This window comes from Manis javanica, chromosome 3, assembly GCF_040802235.1.
Source record: "Manis javanica isolate MJ-LG chromosome 3, MJ_LKY, whole genome shotgun sequence".
Classification (NCBI taxonomy): Eukaryota; Metazoa; Chordata; class Mammalia; order Pholidota; family Manidae; genus Manis; species Manis javanica.
Window position 1 is genome coordinate 173,826,481 of NC_133158.1, and position 20,832 is coordinate 173,847,312.

Below are 20,832 nucleotides of genomic sequence, written 5' to 3' on the forward strand. Positions count from 1 at the left end.
CCCCAGACTGGCCTCACCCGAGGCTCTGCCCTGGCAGGTAGGAGAGAGAATGTCCGTTCTGATCGCACAGCTTGGAGCAGGGCCCTGTAGGGGAGGCAGGCTCAGCTCTGTGAGGAAACAAATGAAGGTGGAGCCCCAGTGCTCTCCCAAGATGCCTGCCCTTCAGGTAAAGGAAGAACCTCGGCAGACTGTGAAACCTGAGGGCGCCCCACCCCTCCCTGGAGGCGGGGGCTCAGGATGTGAGGCTCCTGTCTGTGAGCCCCCTCTGGCCTGGCCCCTGAGCCAAGAACCCAGGAGGGCCCGGATCGCAGCCTGAAGCTGCCTCCAGATGCACAAACCCCTCTCCACCCTCCCCGCCGCATATCTGTCCCTATCAACCACCTTTACCCGACATGGCAGGTGGGGCAGGATGGGATGCAGGCCCTTATCATCCCGCCAGGCCAGGAGTGAGCATAATCTCAGATATGCGTTCAAACCAGGTGCTTTGGGAATGTTAGTGTCTTCCTGAGCTTTCCGAGGCAGGGGCCTTGGAAGGTGGGTGCTGATGGGGGAGAGGGCTTGGAAATGGGTATAAGAATTATGAGCAGTGGGACCTAGGACTTACTTGTGCTCCTGGGTGTGACCTGAATTGACTGGAAAGTGGCCTTCAACGAACTTCGCAGAACTCCACGGGTCACTGTAGTGCTCTCAGAGAAGGTTCCAGGTGCTGAATGCCCTGGGCGCATGGCTAAGAAGCCAGGCCTTTCCCTGGGGGTGCTTGTCCAGCCCTGTGGTTTTCCTGGGCCATTTATGATGATGGTGATAAGAGGGCAGGAATGATGGGAATGGCTAATGCACTGCGGGAGGCCAAGGGGTGGTGATGGGGACAGCCTTTCACCCCCAGGACCACCTACAGAGTAAGTGTTCCCCAGTAGCAGGGGAGGACACAGGCCAGGCAGCGGGCCTCAGTGCCATGAGATCAGGATGGAAGGCAAGGCGGGTGGCCAGGGCCCAGTGTCCAGGCTCCTCACGGGCCACGGTCTCGCCCGCAGGTGTTCGTGCTCTGCCATGGCCTCCTGCAGCTCTGCCAGCTGCTGTACAGCGCCTACTTCAAGAGCAGCCTCACTACGATTGAGAAGCGCTTCGGCCTCTCTAGCTCTTCCTCAGGTCTCATTTCCAGCTTGAATGAGGTAAGCAGGAGGCTCCGGGCCACCAGGCCCCATTTGTGCACCACCTGATCCCGGGGGCTGGGAGGGGGCCCCAGAAGGAGCAGAGGCTGTAGCGTGGGGCCTGGAGACAGCCCGAAGCAGGATGGGGTGGAACAGCTGCATTCCTGAGGCTTCCCTGCACCAGGCACTGAGCTGAGAGCCTCTGGCGGTGCCTGACCCGGGGCCTCCTCGCTCAGCCCTGGGTGCAGGTCTCTGCTCCTCCCGCCTGGCGAAGGAGGGCTCCGCAGGAGTGGTGGCTTGCCCCAGGGTGCAGGGCGGTCAGCCTCCAAACTCTGTGCCTCTCACTGAGCTCTGTGACCACCGTAAGCTGATAATGGCTGCTGCCTGTCCCCAGTCCAGACGGAGACAAGCCCCAGTATGCAGGTGGGGAAGCAGCCCCAGGCCTGGCAGCTCCTGTCTTATGAGGGTCACGGGAGCCAGAGCTGCTTAAAGGCCTTGACCTCCAGACAAGGTCATATCTCTGTGACCTCCCAGCAATGTGGATTTCACACTGCCCCTCAGCGACCTCACGTCAAAGCTAGAGGAAAATAGGGTGGGCTGCCAGGTCGGGAGTGAGAGGTGAAATGGTAGGGTCACCTCAGAGTTGCTGGAAGCCAGGGGGAAAGGGGCAGGGGAGGCAGCAGAGCCCTCTGTTGTGGCTTCAACATCAGAGGACCCAGTGAGGAGATGGGCCCCGGGCCTGGTTTCTCTTTTCTCTGTCCATGAGGCCTGCTGTTCTGGGATGGAAGCAGTTCCTCTTCGGGAGCATAATTAGATCTTTCCCTGACTTAGTGAAATTCAGGGTGATACAGTAACTTAAAGACTGGGGTTCCCCAGGGCAGCTTCTAAGACGGAGCTGTAAAAGCAGGTGGGATGTCTCCTAACATCACCCCCAACCACTGCCTTTCAGTCCCCCAGTCCCACCACCTGCTCCCAGTGGAAACACCCCTTACCCTTTGCTCCTTTTCCACCCACCATGACCTACTCAGCAGCGCCTCAGGGTACTCCCCTGCCACACCTCTCTGCAGGGCTAGGAGGAAGGGCTCTTCAGAGTCATGCTTTCCAGATGAGGAAGCTACCACCAGAAAGCCTAAGGACCCCATCCCAGGTTGCCACATGCACGTACATAGTGCGGCCAGCATGTGAGCCCAGGTCTGTCAGATGGCTGCTACACCGAGGCCTCCCTCTGAATCCCGACCCATTTCTTCTACCGCTCCTCCCCAGTCCCTTGTCCAGAGCCCTGCTCTGCCCAAAATCTTGTCCTCCAAACATGTTGTTGGAATCTCTGTTGGTGCCCCTCTCTGCACCCACTCCCCCTACCGGGCTATTCTCCCACAGCTGTACCATGCACATACTTGCACACATGCAGCCCTGTGGCCCATCAGTCATTTTTGCTAGCCTGACGGATCTCAGACCCTCTCCTCCAAACTCCAGATCCATGTATATGCCTTCACTGCTTTCTGTGCATAGCCTATGACTGTATGTTGTAATGTCTGTATCTGTGTCCATGTGTATGTGCACACCTGTGTCTCTATCTGATTGTGCATCTGTGTCTTGAGCTTCCTAGTGATACCTGGTGACCAGGTTTACCTTTCCACATAGCTTGTGCTGTCCTACCAGACAGGGACCTGCCTCCGCTCACACAGAATTCTCCCTCCTAAGTAATGGACTGTGACTTTGCTAATGCCCCTGGTACATGTTGTCCTCACTCATGCAGGACATAAGGAAAACAAATCTGATATTTGTGTCACCACAGTCCTAGCCTATGACTGTGGCAGGCATCACCAATCAACCACAGTCCTCTTTCCTGCTGAGTCCAAATTCTGAATCTTTCACACAATGTTCTAGGTACCTCTACTGATCAGTATCAGAGCAGGCATATAAAGTGATCCTCTCTCCTACCACAGACTAGATGATAGCCAAATCTGTGATCTTCCATGTTTTTTTTACATTTTTTACATTTACATCTTCTTACATTTTCATTCATATTTTTTCTATGCTTGGAACAGAACTGTGGGCCCAGGAACAATTGGATTTCTCAAGGGGCAGGAAGAGCCAGCTGGGACATGGGGCAGGGACCAGGACAGGAAGTTGATCAGGCAAATGAGAAGCATAATATTTCCCCAGGCTATCGTTCAATAAAAAATGAAAATAATTCATCCATTAAATCTTCTCTTTCTTAAACTCAGATGAACTTTTCAACAGTCTGGTTTTAAACCATGTCTGTGAACATGGTTTGAGGCAAATACCATAAGAAAAGTCATTTTTCAAACCTAACGATCCTTAGTGAACTTGTGACTGTCTGTGTGTATCTGTGTTTGTATGTCTGAATATCTGTGTGTCTCTGTGTGAATGACTGTATATGTGCATCTGATCTGTGTCTTTGTGTGAGACTATGTGTATATTTGTGTATCTGCGAGTAACTGTGTATATGTCTGTGTGTGTGTATGTGTATGTGTATTTGTGTATCTGTGTCTCTGTGTCTGTGTGTGGTCTGTGTTGATCTGTGTTGTGTATGTGTCTGTGTACATTCACCTATCTGTGTCTTTGTGCATCTGTGTGTGTTTGTATGTCTGTGTGTTGGGGGCAGGGGTGTGGGTGGCGAGTGTACAGAGAAGGCAGGACAAGAATGCAGCCAAAGGGCTTTCTGCCCTCCCACTGATCTGGACCCAGGAAAGCAGGATGGCAGAGGGCAGCTGAATAGCGGGGGGCCTCCTGGTCAAGCTAAGGCCCCCAGCGTGTGTGGTAGGCAGTAAGGAACCAGCATGGCCTCGAGCAGAGCCGGGGCAGGGTGAACAGTCTCATGAACATTGAAGAGGTTTCAAGTTTCTGGAGTTAGTGACTGGGAGACACTAGAGGTGAGGGACAGTGTGGACAGAAGTCAGCAGCCAGGAGGCTGTGCACTAAGCCAGGCTAGAGAGGGTCCCAGCGATACTGCCAATGAGGAAAAGGTGACATTGCACAGCTGCACACGTGCAGGGCTGAAGGCCCCCAGGCCCCCAGGAGCTGCCGGCGGACGCCTGAGGGGTGTGAGACAGAACCAGGCCTGGTGGAGGGGGAAGGTCAGGCCATCCAGACAGAGTGTGGCCAGCTTCTGGGGACATGAGCCTTCAGGCTGCTACCCAGTCTCATAGCCTTATGAGGACCCAGAGGGTGAGGAGAAGGGATATAAGGGCTGGGTGTAAAGGCCGGCCACACGAGGAGGAGCTTGGCTCCCAGGACTCTTGTCCACTACTGAAAGCTAGATCCAGGCAGACATAGTGAGAGGCTCCACCCTCAATGCCTCCCACCAGTTCACCCTGGGAACCCTCTGGTTTGAGACCTGGATGGCAGGGATATGTTACAGGTATGGGCTTTGCAAGAGCTCTCAGGTGATCTAACAGGAAGACTACAGAACTGTTTTAGGGCCATTTCAGGGCTGAGGGTGGAGGCCTTCCTCTCATCAGCTAGAACAGCTTCTTTTTTTAATAATAGAGAAAAATCATTTTGTCAAAGGGACTCCACTGCTGAGAAAAAGTCCAGGAACCAGTATCAGCCATAACAGCTGTGCAGGTCCAGCTTCCCTCCAAGAAACGAGTTCAGGCCCCAGGAAAGTGCTGGAAGGGACTCTCCAGATGGGCAAGGCCTAGGCACCCCCTGTCCTTCCTCCCTGAGACCCCTTTAGGGCTCTCCCTAATCCCTCACGCAAACCTTCAAAGTCAGCCTTAGCTTAGCTGATATGGTCTGAGATTTAGAATCATTTCATGAAAAACAATACATGATAAGGAAACAAAAAGGAAATAAAACTTAAGAAGCATAAGAATAAAGCTTTGTCTTCAGGTACAGGTCTTAGAATGTCGTAGAACCATGTCTTGCCTGGGCCTGGAACAATTCCCTGGATCAGGCTAGGCTGCCTCCTCACGCACTGTCACATTCCCTTTCTCTGTGTATCATACATCGTCTTACTGTTGGCTACCTACAAGCAATCCCTTGGGCAACTGTGTCCTTTTCTTGAAAAAGCCTACCACTTATCCATCCATTTGTACATTCATTTACTCAGCAAATATTATGAGCACCACCTGTGTGTCAAACACCATTCTAGGTGCTGAGGAGACAGGAGTAAACAGATAAAAATCTCTGCTTGTATGTCATTCTAATGATAATATGACATTTATTTCTAGAAATAAATAAAACATAGTAGATCAGATTATAAGTGCTATGAAGGAAAACAAAGTCATGGAGGAGAATAGTAGTTATATTTTAAATAACTTTATTCTTTAAATTATAAGATGTATTTAAGTATAATTTAAGTTACATTTAAATATATTATAACATTGCTAATTACTATAAATATAAGTCAATATTTAAGTAACTCATTTTTATTGCAGTTTAATTGATGCTTAACATTATATTAGTTTCAGGTGTCCAACAGAATGATACAGTATATGTATATGTTGTGAAACAATAGTAAGTATAGTTAACATCTAGCACCTCACATAGTTACAATTTTTTTTTCTTGTCATGAGAACTTTTAAGAGCTACTCCCTTAGCCACTTTCAAACATACAATAATATATAGTCACCATTCTGTACTTTACATCCCCATGACTTATTTGTTTTATAACTGGAAGCTTGTACCTTTTGGTCCATTTCACCCGTCTCCATCCCATCTTTTCCGGAGGTCTTAATGAGAAGCTTCAGTCTGAGCGGTGATCTAAAGTAGGTTAGATGAGGGGGGAACCACGTGCTTAAGTAAGGCAAAAGGAGCAGCGTGTGCGCAGACCCTGGGGAGGGCCCGGCTGAATGTATCAGAACAGGGGCCACAGAGTGGCTGGAGTGGCAGGAGGGAGAGGGGCGGGGCACGAGAGCGGATGGAGCAGTAACGGGGAAGGGGGAAGGCTCCCTCAGGCTCGGGAGGCTCTGAGGCAGGCTTTGCCTTTAACTGTCACAAGCTTGAGCAGCGGGAATATGGTCTGAACACTCCCACAGGACTGCTCTGGGCGGCTGGGTGGAGAGCGGACTGCGGGGGCGCCGAGCCCCGCTCGGAGGCTACTGCAATGACTCAGACAGGATACGACGGGGCTTAAACCCAGTGGGAGCGATGGGGGTGGTGAGAGGTGATCAGCTTCAAGATGGCCACTGAAGGTCCAGCCAAGGCCAAGTGCTGATGGTCAGACGTGGGTGTGAAAGAGTGGTCAGTGATGATGCTCAGATGTTTTGCACGAGCCACTGGTAGGATGGAGGTGCCATGCACTGAGATGAGGAGGACGGGGGCACACCAGATTTTGGGGGGCATGCGGAAAAGGGAGACTGTGGGTGTGCTAAGCCTGTGGGAATTAGAAGCACATACAGAACATGTTCATCTGTGGGCCTGGGTGAGCTCACCAAGATGAGAGCAGAGGCACAGGGCCTGAGTCATGGGAGTTGAGGCAGTCAGCGAGCAGCCAGAGGAGGAAAGTAGAGAAGGTGGTGCTGTGGAAGCTCCTGGAAGGAAGTTGTTCAGGAAGAAAGAAATGGTCACCCAGATCAAGTGGCGCTGAGAGACCACGTAAGAAGAGAACTGAAAACTGGCTACCAGACTTGGTGATGGGTAGGTCACTGGTCGTCTTGGCAAGAGCCGTATACCAAGACTCTGGCCCCTATATCCTGAGACAGGGACACCTGTTTCTCCAGCCAAAAGGAGACTGTGGTGTAGATGGGGCGAGGGCCATGGGTGCTGATATTCAGGGCTCCTCCAGCTCAGGTGAGCTGATGTTCTGGGGCAGAGGATCATCTCTTTGGTTGGAGTCGTGGTCAGAAGATCTGCCAGCACCCCTTTTACCATTCAAGACCCTGCCTCCCAAGCCAAGGACTTCTCCCCACTAGCTCTGGGTGGACCTCCAAGGGCACACGTACCAGGAGCCACCAGGACCAGGGGGTTACTGATGGCTCCAGTCAAGAAGTGAAGAAGTGACTTAGGGGTGCTCTAGTCCTCATTGACAGAAGTGGAAGCAGGTCCAGGGAGGGCCAGGGGCAGGTTAGTAGCAGAGCTTCTGGGGCAGAAACCCACTTTCCAAGAGGCAGCAGAGCAGTCTAGTTAAGGCTGGGCACTTTACACTCAGGCAGTCCCTGCTCAAGCCACCTCCTAACCCTGTGGACACAGGCGAGTTACATAATGTTCTGAGCCCCAGTTTTGTCTATAAAATGAGAGCTGTTGCATAATGAAACAAGACAGCTCATGCTGCTTGGTGATGAATCTGACTACCAAGTCCGCGTCCTTAGGGGGTTTAGGTGGGGAACATGTGCTGTGGAGCCTGCCAGGCCTGGAGGCTTCCTTGGATTTCACCCAAAAAGGCGTGGTCCTAAGGTGATTGATATTTAGGTATGAGCTTTTCATGGTTTCTAGATAATTCCCTGGGTCTGGTCTAGAAGATTGGGGCTGAGAAGGGTCTCTGAGAGCAGGGCTAGGCTGAAACCGTGCCCGCTATGCCCCTGTGAGGCTCCTGGCAGGGCGGACGCTGCCGCTTGGCCCGGGCCTCCTGCCCTGGGAAGTCCCTAGCCTCTCTGCTTCTCCTGGTCATGGTGGGGTCAGGTCTCCTCTGTGGGTGGGTGAGGATGCAGCCTCTTGTCTCACTCGGCCCCTCTGCTCTCTCTGCAGATCAGCAACGCCATCCTCATCATCTTTGTCAGCTACTTCGGCAGCCGGGTGCACCGTCCACGGCTGATTGGCATTGGGGGTCTCCTCCTAGCTTCAGGGGCCTTCGTCCTCACCCTCCCACACTTCCTCTCAGAGCCCTACCAGTACACCCTGGCCAGCATAGGTAAGTGGCCTCAAAGCCCTGCTTCGAGGGGTAAGGAGTGAGCAGGCCTCTCACAAAGTGGGTGGGGATGCTTCCTGGGCAATGGACACCACTGCAGGCTATGCTGTCCTCTCCCACCAGGAAGCTTCCTTGGCTTCTATTGTTTTATTTCTCCCCCAAACGCATCTGAAAGTCAGAATAGGCAGAATTATGTGGCTCTGTGGAGCAGCTCTCCCAGCTCTAGCTTGCTGGTGGCTCACCTTCCCCTGTGGTTCTCTAGGATTCTCTGTGCTTTGTGCCAGGAGTGACCCACTACCCACAAGTGGGGACACTTAGGAGCAGTGCGTGTGATGGGCTTGGTGGGAGGAGGGTCAAAGCATTGACCTTGGTGAGAGCTGTGGATTTTTCCCACGTTCAGTCTTGTGTTTAACACTTCTGGACACTTGTACATTCGTCCATTGTTCTTTCAGTTACAATGCCCTTACACTGTGATCTCATTTGACTCTCCTGGACCCAGGCCTCCTGATTGGCAGGCAAGTGTCCCTTCTGTGACAAGGAGCCGCTGGTTTTTAGTGATGTGCCCATGGCAGGGAGAGATATGTGAATATTTTACATAATTCATAAATGTGTAATTAGGTAACACTGTGTGGCTCAGTAATTTTCTTTAAAAATTATTTATATTTTAATATGAGAGAATTCAAAATGTAGCCAAGTAATGAAAATAATATAACAGACACCTATATACTGACCATAAAGATTTATCAATTTTCCTTCAGATACCTCTTTTCTTCTTACAGCTTTATTGAGACATAATTTACATACCATACTGTTTATCCATTTAAAGTGTACAATTCAATGGTTTTGTCATTTTAACTAGTTTAAATGTACAATTCAGTGGCATTTATTACATTCATGATGTTGTACAACTATAACACCATTTCCAAAACTTTCTCATCAACCCCAAACCGAAGCTCTGCGCATTCAGCAATACCTGCCCCCAGCCCCTGGTCACCTCTGATCTACTTTCCAACTCTGAACTTGCTTGCCCTAGATATTTCCCGGAGGTAGAATCATACAAGATGTGTTCTTTTGCATCTGGCTTCCTTCACTTGGCATCATGCTTCCCACGTTCATCCATGTCGTATCATGCGTGAGAACTTCCCTTTGTTGCTGAATTACATGTCATTGTTTGAATATATCACGTTTTATTTATCTACTCACCTGTTGGTGTTCACTTGGGTGGTCAAATACCTAATTCTTGAAAGAAATAAGGCATTCACTGCCTTGGCTCTTGACTTCTTCCCCGGATGGCTGCTCTCCTGCAGTCGGTGCGCCTAAGCTCCCTGGTCCTCTGTGTCTTTCCCCCTCCCCCATCATGCCCTGTTTCTTTAGTCTTACCTTTTTCTTCCTACCGGTTTGGAAGTTATACATTATTAGTTATCCTTATGCTGGAGCATTTTGAAAAACTGTTAACAGTGTAAAAGTGCCTTTTTGTTGGGGGTGATGTATAGTTGTATAAATTGGAACACAATTATAGGTTTGTGTGACCACCACAGTCAGGATACAGAACAGCTCCATCACTCCGGCTCTCTCCTGCCCCTCCTTTACAGTCACGCCTGCCAAGCCTGCAGCCACGGGGCCCTTGGCCGTCAGTATAGTCTTATGGTTTGGGGAATATCACATAAATGGAAACATATAGTATGTAACCTCTTGAGACTGGATTCTTCCCTGCAACATATACCGGTGAAATTCACTTGAGCTGTTGCGTGTAACAGCACTCCATTCCTTTTTGTTACTGAGAAGTAGTCTATTGTATGGATGCACCACAGATTACCCAAGCACCTATTGAAAGACATTGAATTGTGTCCAGTTTGTAGCTGTTATGAATAGAGCTGCTGCAAAGATTTGTGTACAGAGATTTTTTTTGTAAATATAAGTTTTGGTGTTGAATATCTTTCCATTTGTCATTGTGCTTATTTGTCATTCGTGTATTTATTTGTCTTTGGCGAAATGCTTCTTCAAGGCTTCTGCCCATTTTTAAATTGGATTGTTCAGTTACTGTTGAATTTGGGAATTTTTTAAATAAATTCTGAATACTGCCTTTATTCAATCTAAGATCTGCAAATACTTTCACCCAGATTTCACACAAATCTATTAGCTTATCTTTTACATTCTTTTAACAGTGTCATCTACAAAGCAAAAGTTTTTAGTTTTAATGAAATCCAGTTTATCACTTCTTTATTTTATGGATCATGCTTTTGGTGCTTCTTTAAGAACTCTTCGCCTAATCCCAGATTAGGAAAATGTTCTCTTGTTGTGTTTTTCTGAAAATTTAATAGTTTTACACTTACATCTAGATCTGTGATCCATTTTGTCAATTTTTTATATAGTTCTTTTTCTTCCTTTTGCCTATGGATGCTAAATTGTTTTAGCATCATTTGTCAAAAATATTATCCTCTCTCCATTAAATTTTTGTGTATCATTATCAAAAATCAGGTGGCCATATTTGTGTCTGTTGTACTGGAGTGGAAGATGTCTGAGGATAAATGAGCCACCCAGAGATGTTCTGAGGAAATAACTGATTCCTGTTTGCTTAAATACCATGTTTTGTTCCTTTTTCTTTTTCTTTTTGTAGTTATATGCGCAGATCAGGTTCAAGAGATGAATCACTTAAAGTGATGGAGGGGATTCCTTTGAGGCTATGAGGCCTACCGGGGCGAGGTGTGTGGCCGGGATGGGCAGGAGTGAAGGGATGCGTGTCTGCTGGTGAGCTGGCTGCTGGGTTCTGGCCATGAGACTCTCCTGTCCACCACTACGCTGATCACCAGCAAACTATTGTCTCTCATAAATGCATTGTGGCCTTGGATCTAGTTGGGCTATTTAAAGACTGAGTCTTTCCTCAGGAGGCCCGGGGGGAAGACAGACCCAGGTCCTGCTGTGGTCTTTCTCTCCCTCAGTGTAGATGAGAGGTTTGAAGCCATCACTGAAAGAGGGTCAGGAGTTGCTGGCCACCCACTCAGAGAGCAGCGTGCTAAGCCTGCTGCAGACCCATGGTCCTGGCCTTCCCTGTCAGCATGAAGACTGAGCTAATGAAATCAGCAAGGGAGCCCCGGGACACTGGGGCCAGGGTGAGGGGACGGCGTCCTGCCAGGCACCACACACCACGGCCTGCTTAGCCTGTGGGTTGGCCTGGGCCACACACCAATGGCATTTGCTTCACACAGAGCAGCCACCACAGAGGGTGCTTGGAGACAGGCGGGCCTCTGAAAGCAGTAACTCTGCTTCTTGTTAGAGGAAAACACTATTATTCCGGCCTTGATCTTGGGCTCTTAGCCAAACTCCACTGAGAGAGGGCAGAGGGGCTGGGAGAGGGACCACGGCTTGCCTCTCAGGCCTGGAGGGAGGAATCGCCAGCCAGGAGAGGGAACTTTTTTGTTGTTGTTCATATGGCTTGTGCAAATTCTCCATGCCATGGTAGGACATAGCAGCTTCCCTCAATCTGGCTGCAACCAGAGCAGCAGCTGGAAGTGCTCAGGGCTGAGCCACCTTCAGGGCATCCGCCCCGTGCCAGGAGATGGATGGGGAGGACTTCGGTGCAGTAACTGCATCCATGGGATCCAGATGGAGCTGTTTCCTGGGTGCCAGCGCAGCACGGGCATGTGCTCTGCTAACACATGCAAACAAAAGTGCTCAGAAAGTCTCACTGCAGGGGAAAAGTTTGAAATGTGACTCCTACTTCAAATGTATCCCTACGGGAACTTCAGCTTTGAATTATGCATGGTCATCAGAAACAAATGAATCTCATTAAATGCATGACCCTGGACAGTGCTGTGAATCTGAACCGTCTTCAGGAGGCAGGTGGGGGCTTCGGTCTGCATCTGCCCTTTGAGTGGCCCAGATGGTGTGGCCTGGGGCTCTTCCTCTGTAGTAGGAGTCTCAGTCCCTCTCTGTACAAGATGGACCCTCCCTTGCAAGGGGGCGGGGGCCGAGAGGATGCATCCTCAGAATTTAGCCCAGAGGCTGGCTCCTGCAGTAACCATTAAAGTGGTGACTCTCATAACTGTTGGTGGTGGAGACAATGCACATATTTGTTGGGTAAAACTAGGGTCCCAAATGAGGAAACACTCTGCTTCCTGTGGAGAACTGAGTCTGACCGTTCATGGCTGATGGGCTGGGCCTCCTGGGTGCATCTGGAGGCAGCTTCGCCCTGGTTCTCGCTGAAGGTCCTCTGCTGTGGCCCAGAGCAGGACCTGTCTTCGGCACCATGCCTGCTGCATCCTCATGTGTGAGTCCGTAGCTGTTGTCCGGGTCGGAGCTCAGCCACTGTTCTGCTCTATTCCTAGCTCCTCAGTTGGAGCAGCCTGGTATGATGGGTAGAGCGTGGACTTCGAGACATTCAGATCCCAGCTTAGCCATTTATGCCAAGTCTTCTTCGGCAAGCTGCTGTTTCACCTTTCTGAACCAGTTTCCTTATATGAAAAATGGGAACCATAATATCGTCACTTCAGGATATTCTGAAGGTAAAATTAAAACGAAATGGTATAGGTAAAGTGCTTGGTCCATCTTAGCTGTTCAGTAACTTTCTATTTGCCTGCTCTTATTGTGGTATTTGAAATCTGTTAGTCATAAGTAATGACCCCCAGACCTATTATCATGTGTTGATTGCTGATTTCTTCCTGTTGCAGCAGAGCTGCTCCAGAAATGAACATGGGAAATGAAGAGTAACTATGTGTTTTAGGGGGAAAGAAAAAATTAAAGAGGGGCTGAACATTGTGGGAATCATGGAGACCTTTAACAACTAATTGCTAAATTTTAAAAGGCCATGCAGACATGTTTAGATTTTCTAAATGTCAGTGGGGTTCGGAAATGTGCCCTGGCATCTTTAGAGAAAACACCAGCTATTCAGCCCAAGGCTCCATGGCTGCTTCTAGAAGGCACAGAGAGGTTGGGTAGATGGGAAGCAGGCCAACGTGAGACCAGTTCTCCCAGGAGATAAGAAAAGGGTCTTTGGAAAGCCATGTCTGGTAGGACTAGGTGTGACTTGAGAAGGCTCCCAAGCCAAGTCCAGAGGGAAGTCTGCGCCAACGCAGACAATGGATACACACAGGCAGGGAGCTTCCTGTAGGATAAGCAGGGCTGGGAGGAGTTGGGTTATATTTTTGGAGCAGTCAAAAAAAAGTCAGGGAAAAGTCACTTTCTAGTAGTCTGTTCCTGAAGTTGTTAGCCCCTCACATGCTCATTCACACCAAGGGGGGTCCCTGGGAAGGAGGGTGGAAGGCATGGGGGGAGGTGCACAGGGCGTGGGGACGCCTTGCGTCCCTTTCTCAGTGGAGGACACTCAGGGCCTGGACTCAGCTCCCCACCCCCAAAAGAAGAACCCACTCCACTGAGCTATGGGAGCCACTCCAGGCCCTTCCACCAAGGGAACTTCTCCAGGACAGTGAGCTCTTGGCTGCGCAGTGAACACCCAGTTGTGGTGTGACACAAGCATGCTCAGATGCTGTGAGGAAGGGGAGAGGCACATTGTGTGCAGGAAGTGTCAGTGTGGGGGTTGGTGTTGGTGGGGAGCAGTGGGGGGCACGTGGGGGGAGGGCCAGTGTGTGTTGGGAGCGAGTGAGTGGCGAGTGAGTGGGTGGGTGGTCAGGGTGGAAGCTGCACAGGCCGGCCATTTGGATCTATCTAACCTGAAAAAGAAGAGAAAATAAGATGAGGGGAAAAAAATCACAGAACACAAGGGTGTTATTAAGTCAAATGAGAGAAAATAGAAGAATAGTCCTGAACAGATGAGCACAACAAAACCTAATGAGTTTTGATGTGGAACATGTTTTTTTTAATGCAGGAGAGAATAGAAACCAATGTGAAGAAATGATAGAAAACACTAGGCTGCTGTTTGACCGTTGGGAGAAGGCCCAGTAGCAGACTGGCTGTCTCCAAGGCAGTGGCGCAGTGGCCTCTCTGAAGGTCTGAGCTGCTGATGTGAGAGTAGCTGGCTGTCAGGCTCTCTTCACATCTCTTTTGTGGGCAAGGCACAGCACCCCCACCCCTGCCTTAGCTGCCTGGAAACCTGACCCTCTGTTCCCCTGAGTCTCCAGCTCAGGTCTGAGTAGAGATCTGAGCATGGCTGCCCCTCCCTCATCAGCCCCTCCAGGCTTGCTTAGTCATTTCCCTTGCTCAGGAGGGAGGCTGGGGTGACAGGCCTGTATCAGGTCTGGCGGTGGGGGCTAGGCAGGCAAGCTGCGTCCTGCGTCCTCCTGCTCCCGACAGTGGTACACTGCTTGTCTTGGGCCCACCAATGGCCAGGGGAAGGCTCTCTGGGAAATTCAGCACCCAGTGTGGAAAAGGAGGGCTGGTTGCTATTCCAGTGGCCTTGGGCACCCCATGAAAATGGTCAGAGAGAGGGATTGTCCCTCAGAAATAGGGTGCAGCCCCATCACACTGGGGAGTGTGGTTTGGAGACACCACTGATCCCTCCTACAATGGGCCTTGGGCTCCGGGGGAACCCCAGAGGACACAGGGAGAAGCTTCCTGCAGTCCTTGCGCTGCTCGGTAGAGCCAACGCTGCCGGCTGTGCCCGGACGCCTCCTGTGGGCCAAAGGCTAAGAATGGGAACCAGCAGGCACATTTGGGCAGTGTGCTACCCACCAGGAGACAGGAAGCCAGCAGCAGCAGGAACAAAAGGACTTGTCAGGATTCAGAACTTGGACTGGCCACCATCAGAAAGGATGTGAGGCTCAGTTCTCGGAAGAGCAGAGACAGCCAAGAGAAGTCAGGGCCAGCGTGGTGGTATTTAGAGGTGGGCCCTTTGGGAGGTGAGTGAGTCATGAGAGTGGAGCCCGTGTGAATGGAGTCACTACCCTCACAAGAGGTCAGAGAGCCAGCCCGCTCTCTTTCAGCCACGTGAAGGTACAAGAAGTTGGCAGTGTGCCATCCAGAAGAGGCTCTCACCAGCACCGACCATGCTGACTCTGGTCTCAAACTTCCAGCCTCCAGAACTGTGAGAAATGAGTTGCTCTTGTTTATAAGGCTCCCTGTCTATGATACTTTGTATAGCAGCCTGAACTGACCCCATTAGATTCATTCATCTTGGCTGGAGCCCTTCTTTATAGCCTTGGGTCAAATTGTGAATTGTCAGCCTTTGAATGTCTGATTAGCCGTTCCTCCCAGCTTCCTGGCATTCATGCCATTCACAGATTTGTCTACTCTTCCCTGCTTTCACCCAAGGCCGTGACAGTGGTGTTGAGTGGTACACAGGGCCACCATCTTCCAGGTGACATTGGCCCATCCACTCCTGCACTGGGCACGGTTTGAGCCAGTTCTCCCCAGAGGACTGTTCTGACACGTGTCTGTACCTTGTCTACCAGACTTTGATGACAGAGTTTGTCAAAAGGCTTCCTGCAGTCAAGTAATACCCTGTTACAGCTTCCTGCTCATCTGGGAGCTCCATTAGCAAAGGAAATGAGGTTGGTTTGGCATGGCTGCCCCTGGATGGACTCATGCTGGCTCAGCTAACTGCTTTGTTTTCCTTCAAAGAGCCTCTCATTAGCCCATTGAATAAATCTGTGAACAATGAGTTCTGCTTCTCTCCCAATGGGGAGTGTGTGTGCAAATTAAACACTCATCTCTTCAAATGTTAAGGCTAAATGGCTCTGAGCCTGCTCTCTCAGGCATGTCTTCCTTCCACCCTATCCTCTAAGAGACAGTTTTGATGATGAGCTGGGCCAGGTAAAACCTCCTTCTTCAGCCTGGTGGCGATTGGTCAGGGTGCAGACCTGTGTGCAGGGGCAAGGGTGTGGGTGGGGAAAGCCCCTCATCAGCAGTGCAATGCCCAGCCTTGTTGCGCTGTGCACAGTGGCCTGCCCTCTCATGCCCAGCTTGTTGGTTACATGGTCTCCTCAATATAAGTAGGCATATTTCCCATGGCCCCCTATTTAGTACCGGCATGGGAAGGGGTGTCCAGCCTCAGTCTCAGAACTAGTCTTGGAAAATCAGTTTTGAGAGCAGAGCAGAAGCACTCTCTCCTTCCACTCCTCTGAGCTCTCATTCTGCACAGAAGTGAATCCTTCCAAGCAAACCACTTGCCCACAAATCCTTTATTACAATCCATCTGCTGCTGGTGACCAGCACTGATCTTGTCCCTATTTCTGGATCTAGTCCCCAAGTTCTTAAAATTCTGGGCAATATTGCCTGTCCCAGGGTTCTGCCATCTCCCTTATCCATTTAAATTTCTCAAAGTTTCTGGCCTCTTTGGATGAAAATTTATCTTGCATGATCACTATGTCCCATAGTATAATATACTCATTATTTTTCATCCTAATAAAAGTATTGCAAGTTAGGTATTATTCCATCAGTTTAGGAGATGAGGACACTGAGATTCTGAGAGGCTCCCAATCAGTGAGCAGTAGAACCTGGCTTGAACCTGGTCTGTCTGGCTTCAAAATGTGAATTTCTTCCACTGCCCCATGGTGTGACCTAGGCTGTCAATCCCGACTCTGTTGGTTTCTGCTGGTGTAGAAGAATATCTTCTCCTAGTTTCCCAAAATGAAACTCAAAATGCATATGTCCACAGAAATCATCTTACAAGTGGATGAACACATAGTTGGAACAACATTCTAGTTGGAATAGAACACATATTATTACTTGGGCATTATAGACCAACAAGGCTTGGTGAGGTCCACTGGGAGCTCAATCCCTCTGATGTACAAACAACCCACTTTACAAACAACCCTGAGATCTCGGATCGTGAGTGAGTTCAGGACAGTCTGTTCCAAGCCTGCTGGTGGGTGTTGCCAGAGTTTCGGGAAGAACTGTTGAGCAGCTGAATTGAGGAGAATGAGGAAATGGATCCTTTGGAGTGGAACATACTGAATGGGACTCCAGGAGTCTGCTGATAAGTCCAGGGCTTGGCACCTTGGCCATCCTTCTAGAAAACTCTCCAGAAATACCCCCTGCCTTTCCCTATAGTACTCTTGAATTGCATCTGAGGTTTGGTTATTGCTAACCTCCTCATTTGATCCTACTCACCCAGCCCAGAAGCCATGCCCCCTCCTGAACAAGGTCATGGCTGGCTCTCAGGAACAATGAATTGAAGGAGAGCTCACTTCTTGCCCTCCTGCTTCCTCTCAGAATGCCTTCTGTCCTCCACCAGAATGACAAGAATGACAAGTCAAAGGAAAGCCCAGCTTGTTGCTCGGCCCTTCCAGGGGCCTCTCTCGGACCCAGTGCCAGACCCTCGTGCAGAGATCTCTTATTATACCCTTGACAGGCTTCCAGCAGCCGCAGCCTGACCACACCTGGAACGTGTGTCTTTGACCAGTGGGGTGGCCAGAACTTGGTCTGCCCAGATCTGCTGTGTCTCCTTGGGCACCATCTTAGGGGAATGGAATTTCCTGCCCCAGAGTTCCCTATTGTCCAAACCCACGAGGAGTCCTGAAATCAGAACTGAAATTCTGCATATTTAAATTGTGGGATGAGTCAGAGGGTTGACTCACGTGCAGCCAGGGTGGTGCTGGGGTAGCTGGAGGAGGGGAGAGGTCCTGGCCTGTTTCTACTTAGCATTTCACAGCCTTATGAAAACTGGCACAGCCGGACCTCTGGTGTCTATCGTGAAAAAGAATGTGCTCTGATGAACTTGGGCCTTCCAGAAGCCTGCCTCAGGGAAGATGAGAAACAGACTGACATCCAGCTAATGAGCAGACGCCCTCCTCCCTCTCCCAGGCCTCACCAAGAGGGAGGCAGGCAGCCTCAGGGAGGCAAGGGGCCTCTGGAGTCCATGGCAGCTGGAAGAGGCAGGCATTTCTCTGACCTCACCGCAGGATTTGACACGGTGGGAAGGTTGTTGCTAGCAGCCTCTGAGGAGGAGGGCGAGGTGCTTCCTTAGGTCAGTAGGGAGCCACTGGGAATGAGGCCTATGCCGAATGCCACAGAAGTGAGGAGAGGTTGCTCTTCCTTTCTTCCAAGAGGAGAAGGCTGGAGCGGGATGAGGAAAGCTGAGCCTCCTAATCGTGCCAAAGGCTCCTGATACAAGGTCTTTTCCTCCCCCTCCTTCGAGTCCCTGGGCTCACCAATCCATGTGCTCATATTTTTAAGAGAAGAACCTAATGGTCCGAATGCTAGAAGACTCTGCCATCACTGGAGTGAGCTGGCCCTGGCCACCCTCTGCAGGGAGTCCAGGCCTGAGGTCTCTGTCTCTGACATAACCCCCTGCCCCCACAGCCAGTAAGGAGCAGTGCATCCTGCCCACTGCCCGCTCCCCCTGGCTCCAGGGCTCCCGGCCTCCACACAGCCAGCTGCTGCTCCCCTGAGGGCAGCTGCTCCCAGGTGAAGGAGGCCTTGCCCTCTGCGGGTGGGTTTAACTGCTCTTTCCCTCTCACTTGTGCAGAAGACTGGTCCAGGATAGATTTGGCCCATTTAAGGCTGGCATCAGGAAGAGAGAGTTCACTGAGAGATCTTGAATCACTTGGGAACACAGGATAGCCAAAGAGGAACTCGGTAGACTTGGATTTAATTGGAGCCAATCATTTTTTTAAATTCACATATTTGATAAAGGCACTTCCTGACATGTAATCTGACATTTTAAAAGTAAATAATAATAGTTAAATGATCCCCAGAGAGTTTTGTTTCATGGACACTTCATTAGATGAAATTTTCTGAGGGTTTCTGTGGCATTGGTGTACCATGCAATGTGCAGTATAAAGACTTACTAAGCCAGTCAATATATCTATGATCTTCAGTGACCCACAAAAAATAATTTTGCTAGCCAATCCAGCAACAGTATTCTAATAAGTGTGAATTTAGCAAAATGATGAGAAAGCGAAATCAAGAACTAGAACGCTTAAAAGAAACACTTATCTTCTGCTCCTTTGGTTTTCATGCACCTTCTGTCCTGCACCCAGCCTGAGCGTGTGCAGCTTACACACACAGGCTCTGGGCAGAGCACCACCATGCCCACAGCCGTGGAGCCTCCCCACGCAGGGTGCAGCCTCACCTATTTAACCACCAAGATACCTCAGCTGACTCACTTCCCCTCCTCACACACAGCCCTTGGCCACTGGCCTTCATCCTTCCAGTCTGTTCTACCCCTCATGGTCTTCAACCTTCCGGGGTTCACCTTAGGGTACAATCCAAGCCCCTCCCAGGACACCAAGGCCCTAACCCTGGGTGTTGGTGACCACGCTGAGCTTCCCTCCGTACTGAGGAGGTGCCGCCCACCCCTCCGTCCTCTCTCCTCACACTGAGCTTGCTTCACTCCTGCTGAGTCTTCTCAGCTCAGAGGCCGCTTTCTCCACAGTCTTTCCCGAACCCTCACCCAACAACACCGGGCATGGTGCCCCTTCCCCATGCTCCCCGGCACCCTGTCCGCTCCCACCTCAGTGCACACCAGGCTGTATTTGTCCTTACTGTGGTAAAGTGTACATAAAATATACCATGTTGGCCACGCCTAAGTGTACAGTCCAGTGGCATCGCGTGCGTTTATGCTCTTGTACAACCGTCAGCACCACCCACCCCTAGAATTTTCCTCTTTCCCAATGGAAACTGTCTCTATTAAGCGCTAACTCTCCATGCCTTCTCCCCGCCACACCTCCGCACCTGGCAGCCACATTCTACATTCTGTCTCTATGGATTTGTCTACTCTAGGTTCCTGTAAGTGGGATCATACAATGTACTTCTGTGTCTGGCTTATTTCACTCAGCATAAAGTCTTCAAGGTTCACTCACTGTGTATGCAGCATGTGTTGGCAGCCGCGCTCAGAAAATAGCGCCCCATGCAGGGCAGCCGGAAGGCCCCGAACTTCCTAATGACAAATCATCCCACACCACTAAACTACATGCTAATTGCGCCTTGGCATAAGGACCAATGAGACCCACCAAATGGTTATGCTAATAAGGCATATGGAGCCGCACCAACCAGGTCAGAGCATGAGAACTATATAAGCAAGCCTCTCCTTCCCTTCTGGGTCCTGCCCAACTCATTTGTTTCACAAAGAGCTGAAGAATAAAGCTTTCTGCAGAAGAATCCTGCTGTTGTTGCATGCTGTTCTTGCCGGCGAGGACAGGGCACGCGACAAGCATGTATCAGAATTTCCTTCCTCTGTAAGGACAGTCATATGTCACTGTATGTATATATTGCATTTTGTTTATCCTTTCATGCCCTAATGCACATTTGCATTGTTTCCCCCTTTTAGCTATCATGAATAAGCCTGCTAAGAATGCTGGTGTGCATATATCTATTCAAGTTCTTCTTTAAATTCTTTTGAGTATATACCCCGAAGTATAAATGCTGGATCCTATGCTAATTCTATTTTTTTAATTTTTTGAGGAACTGCCTTACTGTTTTCCACACAGACTGCATCATCTTACATTCCCACCAGCAATGCAGCAGGTTCTAGTTCTCATCTACCTTTAGCTGACAGGTGTTGCTTTCTGTTTTCTGATAGTAACCATCCTGTTGGGTGTGAAGTGTCTCCTCACTGTGGCTTATTGGGGTTGCTTCTCTGATGACCTGTGTAGACCAGTAGGCTGAAGGTTTGTAAGGGCCGCGCTGACACCTGGCTCAGCCTCCTCCATGACTCCACTGCAGAGAGGCCATAGTCACTATTGGCCAAATAGCTGAACAATGGAGAACCAATTACATTTGGTCCAGGTGTCTCTTCAGGATGCAGCATCCAAGCTTTCCACCTGTGAAGCAGCCATCATCCGCCCTGCAGCTAATGGGCCTTGGCTGGGTCCTTCAGCAGCCAAGCTGAGAGCAGGGGCCAGTTCTCTGCATTTCTTTCCCAGGATGGTCATTCACCTTCGGATGATCTTTAAACCACCCTTGCACATAACATAGACCTGGCCCTGCCACCCCACAGCCTACCAGACAACATGGAACAGGGAGCTGCTGTCATAC

General features: G+C 50.2%; 1 protein-coding gene across 1 annotated transcript in view; it reads left to right on the plus strand.

Moving 5' to 3' along the window:
* SLCO2A1 (solute carrier organic anion transporter family member 2A1) overlaps window positions 1-20,832 on the plus strand; it is an 81,786-nt gene that overhangs the window by 33,948 nt on the left and 27,006 nt on the right. Inside the window, exons 2-3 of the mRNA XM_037024751.2 lie at window positions 1,032-1,169; window positions 7,803-7,965. Of these exons, the coding sequence (XP_036880646.1) occupies window positions 1,032-1,169; window positions 7,803-7,965 (301 nt within the window). The remainder of the gene's footprint in view (window positions 1-1,031; window positions 1,170-7,802; window positions 7,966-20,832) is intronic.